Here is a 14,492-nt window from a genome sequence, read left to right as displayed (position 1 = left end):
GAACTAGAAAACATAAGAGGGACAACAGATGTCTGGATCACAGAACTAAGAGACAAGTGATTTTTTTTTTTTTTTTTTTTTTTTTTGCTATTTGGTCTCCAGCAAGAGAAAAGTAATGCAGAAAGAAGTGAGGAGACAGGAATTTTCACTATCACTCTTTGATCTAGAGAGTGCAAAAGAACCTAAAAGGCTGGAGGAAAAACAGAGTCTTCAAAGAGGAATAAATGAAAAATGACAGAGGATCACAATCAAATTCCAAAACCTGAGGACATTCTCGCTTGTTGACTACCTTAACTAATGCTTGTCCTTAGCCAATTGGTAACGCAAAATAAAATATATTCATTTAAATCATCACAGGATAATTACTAAGTCATAGTAATTCAATTACATGTGACAATTGTCTATAATCAAGCTACCTCCTCAAATTCTGATTTCATACTTGCAATAGCTCCAGCACTCAAGTCAGTTTCTTGTCCTTTCCTTCATTACTGTTACAGACCAAATCTTTTGGCACACAGAGCTAAACAGCAATTAAATTGCAATTTTGAATTCTAAAATCAATTTCTTCAAAACAAATTAGAAACATGGACTTTAGGTTTAAATGTTTTTCAGAAATTAAATCATTTGAAAAATACAATTTGTAAAGGCAAAAAGACAAGACATTCAAACTGTAACATGATGGTAGGTATAAAAAGAATAAAACCATCACGTTTAAAACTGATGATTGTGATATCCTATTCTCTTATCCCAGGTTATGCACAAGCCTGATAACATGTTACCACACCACCACTAAGTAAAGCATCGAGAATATTTTAGAAGTAGGATTAGTTTGCTCAGTTTTACAAATGGTAAGTTCTACACTACCATCGAGGAGACAGTCAAAGTGAAGGCACTGTAGGTATTCTCTCTCTCTCATAAAGCCATTCAGGGGTGTTGCCCAACCTTCTGCTAGCACTTGCACCCATTGCATATCCACCTTGTAAAGAAATGGAGAAACAGAGTAGATAAGAGTTGCTGCTTAATGATTGACATCAGGTATTAGTCATAATAGATCGTGATTTACCCATAAAATTCAGGACAGTATAAATGGAAGATTTCTCAGTATTACAGTTTTTAATCACAAAGAATTCAAAGTTTCTACAAGTAAGAAAAAAAGAACAACTTGTTACTCACTGTTCATATTTTTTGCTATTTTCCAGTCCTTACAGTAGATCAAATTTCCATGTGTTAAAAAACAAACCAAGCGACACAAAAAACCCCACCCACAACAACAAACTTTATTTGTAAACATTTGATAAAGTTCAACTTAACAGAATTAGAGTCCCACTTGCATTTATTTTTTTAACAATGCAAGATAACCAAGAGGTAAAAAATTAAAAAAAGAAAAGAAAAAAAAAAGAAAAACACCACATACAATTACCACAAAAATATCAGAATTATGGGAGTGAATACTAAGAGGTCTAATCTTAAAACGGATTAGAAAGAAAATTTTTATTGCAGAAACTAGTGAGACAATCCAGAAGTAAAATTCTCTCAGGACTAGTACTTATTTTAGTTTAAGAGCTATCAGCTTACAGGGAATTTCCTTCCTTAGCACTTAAACAGCCACACTATGACTTAGTGTGTGGCCTCTATTATTTCTGCATGCGTATTACTAAGACTTGGTCAAGTCTTTGACAAGGACAGTCATGCACTTTATTTTATCACGCGGTTTAATTTACACTGAGTCAAGTACAACACACATTTTCATTCCAAGCTTACGTTATATACTTGCTTGATATTTAACAAACCGCTTGTTGGGGGTGGAGGGGGAAAGGCTTTGTGTTGTAGATAAGGAGCAATTTTGAACAGAACACTACAGAAATTTAGTAATGGTGACCTTAAATATTTATTCCTCATCAAAGCAATAAATAGTTCTACAGACACATATGTGAAAGGAATCTAGTAAGACACAATGAAAGGAATTATTAAAATTTAGTAGTAGTAGATGGCTAGGCAAATTTTAAAGCTATTTAATTCAGTGCTTAGTATGTCACCTCAGTCCTTCAAAGTCAAGTTACTCACTGCAGATGCTCAACTCTGAGCTTAGTCAGCTCCTCTATCAAATGCTTATCTTTAAGTTCTAGTAATACTGTCAAAAAGCCCGTGAGAAAACTCATGCATTGTATCTGTGTTTAGGCCTAGTTCTTCAGAAAAAGAAGATGAGGTAGAACAGAAACACAGCCAGAAGCAGCTTTGCCTAATTTATCTGAGTCAGAAAATAATGCATTTAACCAAAATAAGAACAGAGTTGATCAAGTTGATCCATACTTTTCCACATTTTCTCTGCTGGAAGCTAGAAAAGTAGCATGAATATGTTCTAATCAGGAAAAAAACCCAATAAAGTAGATCTGATCATCTCTCTGTAGACTTAAGTTTGCAACTGTTTGAGCCTGGTCTATAAGGTTACTATCATTCAGCTGAAGGTTACCAACAAGGACAATCAAGAGCAGTAACTGATTTCCTTCGTATTTCTAAGTCATTACAATTCAAAATAAAATGGCTTTTGTAAGTAAACTAAAAAAAAAAAAAGTTAGTAATTCTTCTAGAAACAACTATTCATACAAGACATGCCAGGCATGGTTTAGTCCATGGAGGGGGGTAGGCAGGGGAAGAAGTCACTGTAAATTTAATCTCCAGGCTTGGGATAAACTAAGTAACACTGTAGCAGACATTATTTATGAAATTACAATGATTCAATTGTTATCTCTAGTAAGTGATCAAAGAAAACACAGATGCTGTGATTTCTCTCAAGAAAAGAGGGAAAAGTTATATCGAGATACATTCTGTAACCAGTACAGGTATTTTGACTATATCTACTTCTGCTGAGCAACAGATTAGACTGTCTTTCAACTTCAGCAACGAGACAACTTAAGACACAATACCTTATTTATTTCCAAGGTTAACAAAGACTCAGCATCAGTTTTGGCCAACTGCAGCTTGTTTTCTGGCACATAAAGCTCTTTCACCTCATAAGAGGCATCCACTGGTACAATGTCCTGTGTAAAAGGAATAAACAGAACTTAATGTTTCCTCTGAATGCTTCTTCGACACTGAACACGTGGTCAAGAAGTAAAATTCTAATGTTGCGCTACTCTGTAGCAAGAGTTTATTCATTAAATAATTTTTAATCATCTAAAAACCAGCACTGTTCCAAGATTATGACATATTGCTAGCCAGGCTGCTCGCTTGAGTAACTAAAGGGAAACATTCTGACGAGATTTTTTTTCTGAACCTTAAGTACCCCATGTAACATTTACCTAGTAAATATTTAACTGTTGAATTAAGCACAGTTTTTATGACTTAATGCCTACATTATCTACAGCAGAAAGGCTCTATGCTTTTACTCTTGCTAGAGAAGTAAAAAAAAGTTTTCAGAGACTGAGCATTTATAAATTTAAGTCGTTCACTACACAACGTGTATTAGAATTGGTAACATGGAGGTAAAAAAAAAAAATATCTCAACTGAAAGTGGTTAATACAGAAGCACAAATTAAATGTGTTACCTACAGCTAATGACATAACACCAGTGTCCTAATCTATACACTAACACTTAGAACATTTAAATGTGAGGCCATCTGTGCATATATATATGTATATGCAATGAACTGAAGTCTAGTTTTATAACCAGAATACCACAGAATATCAGGTTTTTATTTGAAAAAAATTCAGTTTTTCTCCATGCTTTTTAAACAAGACATTCTCCACAAGACAATCCACAATGCTCAAGATCTCAAACTTCTCATAAGATATGAATATAAGGATAGAAACATAATTTTAAAAAAAAAAAAAGAGAAGGGAGAAGGCCATCATGATAAAACTTTAAAGAGTTTCCTCTGATGAAGGATGGTGTAAAATGTCAAAAGCCAGTCAAATGTTCCAGTGATATTCAGTAGCAAAAAATCAGTGAAAAGCAGCTGACAGTTCTTTTTAAAATATGTTTTTCAGAGTTTTGGAAACTTTTGTAAAGTAATGCTTTGCTTTTTGAGGAAAAAAGCTCACCCTTACAGCAAAGTATATACAGACGTATAACAAGAATAAAGAAATTATCTTTATTTTTCCAGTATATGCAGCCCAGAGTAAACAGGTATGCCTGTAGAACACACAAAGTTTGCCAAAGAATTTTAAAGCACTTATCCAAGCATTTATCAGACATTAGGCACTACATCCATGCAAAGTAAAACAAAGGGAGTGGGATGATGAAAGCAAGTGGGAGATAAAATGTCTGCAGGAGTAAAAAGACTTGGGGAGTCTCACTGGCTGTTACACCATTCATCCAAAGACAAATGAAAGGAACACAAATTAAACTAGCACTTCGAAATTGCATTTTATAAGGAAAAGCTCAGTCCATTACATATCAGACACCATTTGGGAAGCTGATTTTATTATACAGTAAGTTAGGACAAAGCCTGCCTTCTATTTTTTCTGTCTGAGCAGCAGCATTACAGCCCAGGAGAGCAGCAGCAGACTCCTGCCACAGTAATAAGCCCAGAATCAAATAAAGGTATTGCCTGCTGTAAAGAACAGCAGACCTTACAAGCAAATTATAATGACTGAGTACACATTATGCTGCTTCACAGATTCCCCTCTGGATCCTAGTCCATTACCATGCTAGAATGTCCTAATTTTACAAACCATCAAAAGCTTAAAATAAGTGTGCCTATTTAAAAGGTCTCTTCAAATATTATCCTAGTTTTAGTGTCCCACTAATGGGCAAAACAACGGAGAAAAAGGTTTCACAATGCAGTTTCTGTCAACAACCTACCTCATTATAAGGATGTAAACAGCTTGAAGACAGTTATAGCAACACTGAGTCAGACATTTAGAGAATTTGTATGATTAGTAAACCTAGACTCCCTTGCAGACATAAAAATGGTATTTAAAACAACTCCTTAAATTTAAAAAAAAAAAAAAACAAAAAAACAACAAAAAACGCAGCAGCAAGAGGAATCTATAGGTCTTTAAACTACGAATTTTAGGAAAATGCTAGGTTAGCAAGCCATCTAGTGACCACTTTAAGGTAGTAACTTTACTCAAAGGTTGATTCTACCAAAGGATGTTACGCAACGTTCCTCAATATTTATTATTTCTCAATGCATTCATATAAACAATGGCAAAATAATAAAAAAAATATACTAGATGCTTTACGGGAATGTGCCACCTCAGACTGTGGTGGTAGGCTCTTTGCTGATGCTGTCTAATGTCCTCAACAGTCTGTAAGGAAAGGGCCTTCAGGCAAGTTTCTGGCAGATGGGCATTCACAAGTGACATCCAATTTACATTAGTGAACGACTAGTCTTATAAGTTCATATTAATTGATTTGCGAGGCCACTGAATTATTTATATATGAAAAAACCAAACCAGAAGTATTTGCCTGACTACAACAATCACTGAAGTTTTGGTACCTACAGCTTGCAGGGAAGTTTGTCAGTACTTTAAAGTACAGGGAAAACTGACAAGTGCAATGACAGCCATGATTTTCTGGACTGAGGGCCACTTCTCTGCCCATCAGTTGTGTTCTATCACGTTTTAAGTTCACTTGAACCATAGAAACACTCCTCCTCTTGTGCCAACAAGAGGAATTTCAAGAGGAATTTCTGACCCTAGCCATTCACTGCTGTTTCTCTCAAATGTGTAAAGACACTCTTTACACATTTGTTTTCGTCAAAATGAGTCATGTTTAGCTTACATATTATATCTATATTGACCTAAATAATTTTTACTGAAAAAATTTAGGAAATACTCATAACAAACATATCAGTCAGCAGATCTAACTGGATGATTGTTGCCTAATTGGAGTCTCTGCAATTAACATGGAATGGCTCTGAACCAAAACCTTGTCTGTGCCTTTTCCCAGAATACAGAAGCTAAAAAACAAGAGAAGAAAGCAGAAGAAATAAGTTACAAAAATGACACCACCACAGTATTTCATGATTACACAATTCAATGTAACTGAAGCTTGTTCTTTAATAATAACTCCAAAATTATACATGCTTTTTTATTAATTTGAGCTACTGAAAACAATTTCTATAACATTAAGTTGTACATTTTCAGAAGAAAACAACCACAGCCAAAGCACACATACCTCAAAAATAGGAAATCCATAATTTAAAATACAGGAAGTTCTGCTTACTTTCCTAAGCATGAGAAGAAATCAATGTTTTATTGATGTGGGAATTACAGAAGTTGAATACTGAGGTGGTTTTTTTAAAATTATGCTTAAAAGCTTATACTCATTTCTGCTCACTGTGGCTTACATCTTTACTGTTGTGTGTTTAAATCTTCATTGTAACAGTATAAATCTAAAAGTATTATCTTGCATATCCTTTACACAGAGCGTGTTTTTTTAATCCCAGCTTCTTACACAAAATAACTATTAACCTTATCAGAGAATCACAAAGGGGCCTCTGGAGGTCATCTAGTCCAGCCTCCTGCTCAAAACTGATCCTAGTACAGCAAGCTGCTTGGGAACTTGGCCCATAAAGTTTCGAACATCTGCAAGGATGGAGTATCCACAAACTCTCAGGGCAACTTGTTCTAATATTTGATCATCTTTATAGTGAAAGGCCTTCTTCCTCCTCTGTCTACTTTGAATTTCCCATGTTTCATCTCATGCCTGTTGCCCCTCATCCTACCCTTGTAAACCTCTGAGAAAAGTCTTCATCTTCTCTATACCTTTCCATTGGGCTGCTAGAAACAGCAACAAGATCTCCTTTAGCCTTCTCTTCTTCAGGCTGAACAAGTCCAGTACCCCTCAGCCTCTCCTTGTATGGTGATGTGCTCCAGCCCCTGACCATCTTAGTGGCCCCCTGCTCAACTCACTCTAGTACATCAATGTCTGTCTCCTACTAAGCGAGGGAGAAGGGCACAAACCTGGACATAGTATCCAGATAAGGTCTCAAGTGCCACATAAAACAGCAGAATTTCTTCTCTTGACCTGCTGGCTATGCTCTAGCTATTACAGTACAGTATGCAGTTGGCCTCCTTTGCTGCATGGACATGTATTTTCATAATGCTGACAAATGTTTTTATAATGCTGAACAATTTATTTCGGTTCTCTTGTATCCCTCTCAAGTCTTAGGAAGAGAGATACTTTGTTCAGTTATCAAAAAGGTGAGTTATTCCACACAATGTCAGCATATATAAAAGTTAAAACGTACGTATGCTGCAAGTTAATGTCATTGTACTATATTTCACACAAATGCTCACTTCCAGCATTATAAACCACTTATAAAATCCCCATGGTCTGCACTTTGTCTTGCGAATCCTAGTCTCACCCAATCACCTTTTGCTGTATGCGTTTGGTTTGAACACTGCGTCCAAACAACTAACAGTTGTATTCGTACAAATTTTCTGCTGAAATGATTTTGAAAGCAGGAGAAGACAAGAAACAAAGTTTCATATAAAATAATTATTCAGTACCTAGCTAGCAGCTGGGTATAATCAGTTGTGTCAAATATACTCTACTGAGTGCCTAATTTACAGTCAAATAATGAAAAAGTGGGCTGAAGACCTGTAATGCCTGCTCTACATGAATGTTACAGATATTAAACATACTAAGCTCCCATGTTGGCAAGTTTCTCAATAAAAAAAAAAAAATACTGAAAGCTGTTTTGGAGCCTGCTGTAAGTCATGTTGGTGATGAAGGTGATCACCGAGAGTATTCTTTGTTATCAAATTTTTGATAAGTGAATGAGGAACTACACAAGATTGAGAACTTTGCTCCAGAGAGAATCACTGTGTCGTTACAGTGACAGTTGCAGTATAACCTGAGGCAAAAAAAACAACAAAACTGAACAGATGTACAGAACAGCAGAATCCATTTCTACATATTTTCCGGGAACCACCAGCCTCAACTTTCACATCCTAAAACAAGAGACTGATCTTATAAACCACAGCAACAAAGAACAACCCCCAACTTCTACTCTGCTCCAAATTCTCACCACTCCAAAATACAGAATTTGAATACAATTGCAGGTAATTGTGCAAATAAAGCTAGGAAATCAGTACTATATGATACCATGAGGACCACCTTTCCAAACACAAGTATAATGCTAAGCTTAAATAAGAACTTGGCTGTAACTGTTGGGGGATGGGTGGGAGATGGAGGAAGGGACAGAAAGTTCATACATTCACAGTGGATTTATCTAAATAGTAGCAGAAGTGCATAATAAGATTCCAGTTTGGGGGGGCGATATTCGCAGAGCCGCCATAAGTTGATGTCCCTAAGAATGGGACTTTTATACAAAGGCAGTTAAAAGTTTAAAGTTACCTACTGGAAATGCAACTCTTTCCTTGTACACTTTTGCACTTCCTTAATAATAAAGGTGGCCTTCCTGAGCTATGACTTCTTCAGAAAATATTTTCCAGGCTAAATATTGAACTTACTCCATAGTAAGGAAATACAAACTTTGTGCAAGGGGCTAGATCAGCTATATTTGTTGGCAGGAAAAACAATGAAAACAATGAAATCTTTACAGCCCAACACCCGCACTAGGCTTTTCTGACTCCATTAGAAAATATCAGCAGATTGAAAGCCAAATTTATCAAGCTCAAAAGCCACACTGACTTAAAAAAAAAGAAAATTTGCAAGCACTGATTTGTACAGTACTGAAAGCAGTTGGGAAAAAGAAAAAAAAAAAAAATGGAACTTTTCATATGACTCAGACTTGGTATCTTTAGGAGATACTCATCAGTACCTTGCAATCTAGGTCCCTAAAACGAACTTTGAAGTATCTACTGCATTTACATGCAAAGAAACCAAACCAGCTGGCCCTCAAAACCAAGTTATATGACAAAAAAACTTTCCAGATTCAACAGCTGCTTATTACTCCTATTGCTGTGTGGTTACCTCCTTTTTTCTTCCATTAACAATTGAACATGGTTTTGGAAAAGACCTGATAAATTTGTTTCAGTGTTCTTTTCAAATATTATGAAAAATTCTAAGAAACAAATAATTCCACTACCTATAAAAGAACAATGTTTCAAATTCTTGTTTAATAAACATATGTGTGTGTATATCTGTCTATCTCAACACACATTTATATAGTTCCAGTTGTCTTCTCTTTACTGCCATTATTGTCTGAACTAGTATAAAAACAGTCCTTGAAATTCAAGGATTACCAATACTTTGAGCAGACTTCTTCCCAAAGTTTTTCACAGCTATTGAAACAAAACAAACATCCCAAATTATTTTTAGTGCTGCTGGCCAATGGTCTTTTTCTTTAGTAATCACAATGGATTATTAAAGAACACCACAGACACAGCTTGTTCCAACTAAAGAAAACCTACAGAAATTATATTCTCAAGATATCACTGTATTAATATGGCCTGAGAACAAGAGGTGCCTGTTCAGCCATGCCTTGGTTTCATTGTCTCTCATTAAAGTAAGCAACCACTAAGATATCTTGGCATTCATGATACTGTTGTCTACAAAGAAAGGAAAAAAAGGGCTAAAATGTGCCTTAAGCAAAGGACGGAGCAAAGCTGACTGGGCCAGGAGCCATTATTCAGCACTGTGTACCAAGCGCACCAATGCAAGACTTTGGGGATTACTATCTTGGCACACGTGACATTGGTTTCTACAATTATGAAACATACTGAATTGTTCTTCCGAGCAGGAGGTGCAGGGCCTCCCACTGTCAGGAACTGCCACCTCCCATAGGTAGGACTCCTACACAGCTCTCTCCTTTTTTCTTCCAAAAAAATATTCAGATGAGCATTAGGGTAAAAATCTAGAATTCTGCTACGGTTTGCTGTCTTATGTCCTGAGAAAGCAGTGATCTATTAACAATTTTCTCGAAAATTTAGATACAAGAGACTAAATCTCTCCAGACCTGTACTGACACGGAGGGTGAAAATTAACTCCATGCTGGCTACGTGATGAGGTCTCTTGCTTGTACCAACTTCAACACTTGGTGGAGCTTTACTCAAGCTACTGCCTACATCCTAAATTTCCAGAACATCCACCTCACAAAAAAACCATGAATAATTGTCTGCTAGAGTATCTAAATTAAAATAATTGTCTGAAATGTCATCCCACTACCCACTGACTATAGATAAGAATGTAAGGAGACACATATCTTCTACAGGAAGATTAGCAAATTCTGGGGGTATGGTTTTTAAGAGAATAAAGCCATCTCATGGCTGCCTTCACTTTTAGTAAGTTTTTGGCTTGGGGTTTTTTGTATGTTTGTTTTGTTTTCTGTGGGTGGTTTGTTGGGGTTTTTTTTGTTTGTTTCTTTGTGGTTTTTTTTTTGTTTGGTTTTATTTTAGGTTGGGTAATGAGCTGAATCCATTTATCAGACAACAGGAGGAGGCCCAGAGTCTTCAAAAGGGATGGTATAGATTGCAGGCATGAACAAGGAAAGAGATCTACCTTTTCAGAAGCTATGAACCATTAACTCTACTCAGCCATGTCAAGAAGATCAGCTTCCTGAACTGGTCATTACAGAAGTGCAGGACCACTTTTACTAGCGCAAGAAAAACAGTGGAAACAAGGGAACCCAGACACAACCACAGCAGCCCCTATTTAAGCCATCTCAAATTACTGTGTAAGTGCCTCCCTATCTCTTCACATCTGCAGTATATATTAATTTGTACGCTATAGAGACAAAGTAAAAAATTTCAGACTCCTACAAATGCTAGCAACCAATTTTAAAGTCAGCATTCATCATTGGTTCTGTAACAGAGGCAGCCTTCTCTCCCTTCCAGTTATCAGTTATGATAATATAAATTAATTTTCCACTTGTCCAAATCTTATTTCACTTAGAGATCAATGTTGTTGCAATGTTTAAAACAGAAACATGCAATAGGACAAGTTTAAAAGCTAGAATTTAAAGATGTATAAGCCTTTAACTCTTAAAAACTATCTTTGCTTTTACCAGCACATACATTCAGATTGCAGGCACAAATTCTTTGAAAAAAAGTTACTAAAATATGTCTGTATTTCTGCTTACCCTTTCTTGAAGAAGTTCCACAACTTGCTGTATACAATCATTCACATCACAGGAATCAGTTTTCAGCACAAGCTCTGGTGCTTCCGGTTTTTCATACTCGGAGTCAATCCCAGTAAAACCTACAGAACATAAGACAAAAATCTTAAGTGACTTTTTCCAAAAGATGACTCCATTTTAACATTGTTCACAGACAGTTTTCTAGACATAAACCAACACAACAGGCAAGAGCACAGAGTTTTAGCTTCCTTAATACAGGATTTCTTAGGGAAATCAACATTTTTTTTCTTTATAAGACCATCTGCTAATCCTACTACATGACTGCATGCAGCACATACATAGCACATTTTTGTTGGTGAAGTTATTTGATTTATACTGTGAATAAAGAAAGGAGCACTGGCAGAAGGACTGTGCACATCAACCCAGAGTTAGTCATCCATCAGCTGTCCTTCATTGTTAGCTGTGATTGTTGCTTTTTTTTTTTTTAACAGAAAGCCTGATGTTGAACGACCAATATATAAGTAAATTTACACTCAAGCCACCAAGCAGTACTCTGAAGAGTAAGGAATTCCAACACCTATTACATTAGTTTAGCTAATATACCCTTCTTAAGATAGCTGTTAATTTAAGGTAGATATGTGTGTGTGTATTATAGTTATAATAACTTTTGTCACAGACCGTGCAAGCTACCAGTGACACTTGTTCTGGCCTACTTAGCTAGCAATCTGCTTTGAAACAGAGGAGATTCTGACTACCCATGCATAAACAAGAAGGAAAAATCAAGCCCAAAGACAAAGCATGTAAGCACTGCAAGTCAGGTCTGCAGAGAAATAACAGCTGGGTTACAGCAACTGAACATCTGCATTCTCTATAATTGCAAATGAAAACATCAAAACTCGAGTTTTTCACTTCAGACTGAAATACTTTCAAATTAGTAGCTTAATTCCCCAGCAGAGAAAAAGATCAATTGCTGCAGTACCCCATGTGATAAAGAAAGGCCGATACCTGTTCCAAAACCTGTATGCTTTATAAGTATCTGATTACTGGAGGAGTGGGAATAGGGAGCAAAGAAAGTGTCCCATTACTATTGCCAGGGAAAAAGACGACAACAGTTGCTGACATTCCTTATGAATAGGCAAGTTCATTTAATTTTCATCTTTCATATATTGGATAGATCATAAGATACAGCTACTGCTAGACCCACTTGTAGCTTACTCAGGCACTGTCTACCTCACTACCACTTCTAAAGTAACACAATAACATATGGGGCTTGTAAAATTAAAAAAAATATTAAGGAAGTTCTACAGCATAAATAAGGATTCTGTACAGAACTATGTCTTTGTATTGTGCCATCTCAAGCCATCTTGCTTTGATTCTGAGCAAACCTGAGTTCAGCCTTTTTTATTCCTGGTCTTCATGTTATATATTTGGTAGTACCAGAAGTATCAAGCAACCACTCATGTGGAATGTCTTAGATTTCTTGACTTTTACATCACTTTTGATTAATGGTGAGTTCATCATTACAGCACCTGCAAACTCAGCCCCTGAAAGTGATTACTTTAAAAAATGCTTTGCTTCTTAGTACAGGTAAAAAGTGCTATTGTCAGCCTCTGCAAACTATAATATAACACAGAGCAAAGCAGCGCTTGGAACAATAATTGTAATGAGTAATCACCTACTTAAGCTTTTTTTTATTGCAGGCTGTACTTAAATCTTCATCTGAGACTGGGGATAGGAAATCATTTTCACGGGCAGTAGCATAGAACCCTAATTTCAAAATAAAAGTTAGTCTCTTCAGAAGTGTTCTTAATGGTCTTTACAAAAAGATAGTGATCATGCTTTACTTTTTGAAAGAAGTTAGTAACTCTTATTAATGCAATTCTTTGTAGACTTTAGAGAGAATCAGGCTCTTTTTTAACTAGTCAATGGACACACAAAGGAGATAGACTAATCCTCAATCATAAAAGCTTGCAATAGAAACCATGTAATCTGCTCAAGATTTTTCGATGTGAGGATAGCCACTTTTGCCCTTTTACTGTCCTATGCATTTAACTAGTCAGTTGCATGACCTAGAAGTCAATCCCAATTTTCTGCTCAGTCCTGTCCCCAGTCCATGCTGCTTTTAAGGGTGGTACACTCACAGACTTGAGCACGTCCACTTATGTGGAGTCAAATTACACCAATGTTTCACTTATGTAGAGAGGATGTGACTACATCTAGATTCACCTTTAATTTCTCCAGCCCTGGCTTTCTTATAGAGTCCTTTAACATCTCTCTGCTCACAGACATGCAATGGAGCATCCACAAATACTTCAAAAAAAGGCAAACTTGCCCCTTCATGAATGCGTCTGGCATTATTACGATCCTGAAAGAAAACAGAAAGAAACCCTAAAAGATTGCCCACATATTCTTATTGTCTTTCTGCTTCAGAAGTTCATTTTAAAGAAGCTGATAGCAGAATGTAAATGAGTTTTCAAATTTTGAAAAAATAAACATGATTTGATCAACTGATGCCCTGCAAGCTACATCAGTTTGGCTGCAATTCATCACATGGTAAAAGCTGACATGAAGATCTGAGAACTTTTACATTAAGCTGATTTATAAAAAAAACCCAAAAAACAAAAAACCAAACCCAGGCAAACAGCGTAGAATTTTCTATACCTGCCCCTAACTTAGGAGTTACATCCCCAGCAGTTACATTCACCTAGCTCACTAAAGTCAGAGGAGTTATTATTACCTGCTGCTCCTGATATGACCACCCTTCTCTCCAGAGCACCAGATTTCCCTAGATTCATTAATCTCACGACTTGTATACTCCAAATAAAATAATATTTGTATGGCTTGCCAAGCATTGAAACAATTGGTGAACTTCATTTAGAGAACAAAAAGCTTTCAAAAAATCCACTAAAACCATCTCTTAGTAAATATGGTTATTTTTCCTCATATGTAGACTTCTGGTTTACTGCAGGATCTTGAGCTCCCTGAATTATTATCAGAACTGTTTGTACCACTATAACTGAAGAAATAACACCTTCTCATGCTGTGAAACGTCTGAGCTACAGCCCCTGGGTCATTCTTCAAGATGCTTGCTGTTCACACATCCTTTTTGTCTCTCCCATCCATATTCTCATACACAGACAAAAAAAAGTCTTCACAAAACAATGTGAACATGGATTTAGGTTAATTTTCAGTATTATCTAATGTCACATTGTATACACAACATGAAATAAAGTAAAAAGAACTATGGGCAATTAAACATTTTTCCCTTAAGCCACTTGGTAAAATACAGCTCAAGCTATTCATTAACTGAAGGAAAAGCTGGTTTTAAAAACAGTTTAACTGAGTCTTCATATTAAGGGTATACCTAGTCTTCATGTTTATAAAGTACTGGAATCTACATGGATCGAACAAGATATTGTAATTTTAAGACTCTTTCTTGGAGTACCATTTGGTTTTGCTCCTAATATTAGATTGATAATTCTGCCTAGTACACTGAAG

General features: G+C 36.1%; 1 protein-coding gene across 1 annotated transcript in view; it reads right to left on the bottom strand.

Annotated features, from left to right (window-relative positions):
- PAPSS1 (3'-phosphoadenosine 5'-phosphosulfate synthase 1) overlaps nucleotides 1-14,492 on the bottom strand; it is a 48,025-nt gene that overhangs the window by 20,962 nt on the left and 12,571 nt on the right. Inside the window, exons 4-7 of the mRNA XM_069783108.1 lie at nucleotides 13,221-13,359; nucleotides 10,998-11,116; nucleotides 2,925-3,038; nucleotides 865-976 (exon numbers count right to left, since the gene is read on the bottom strand). Of these exons, the coding sequence (XP_069639209.1) occupies nucleotides 865-976; nucleotides 2,925-3,038; nucleotides 10,998-11,116; nucleotides 13,221-13,359 (484 nt within the window). The remainder of the gene's footprint in view (nucleotides 1-864; nucleotides 977-2,924; nucleotides 3,039-10,997; nucleotides 11,117-13,220; nucleotides 13,360-14,492) is intronic.

The sequence above is a fragment of the Haliaeetus albicilla genome, chromosome 1, assembly GCF_947461875.1.
Source record: "Haliaeetus albicilla chromosome 1, bHalAlb1.1, whole genome shotgun sequence".
In the NCBI taxonomy this organism is placed as follows: Eukaryota; Metazoa; Chordata; class Aves; order Accipitriformes; family Accipitridae; genus Haliaeetus; species Haliaeetus albicilla.
This window is presented reverse-complemented; position numbering and strand designations above follow the sequence as displayed.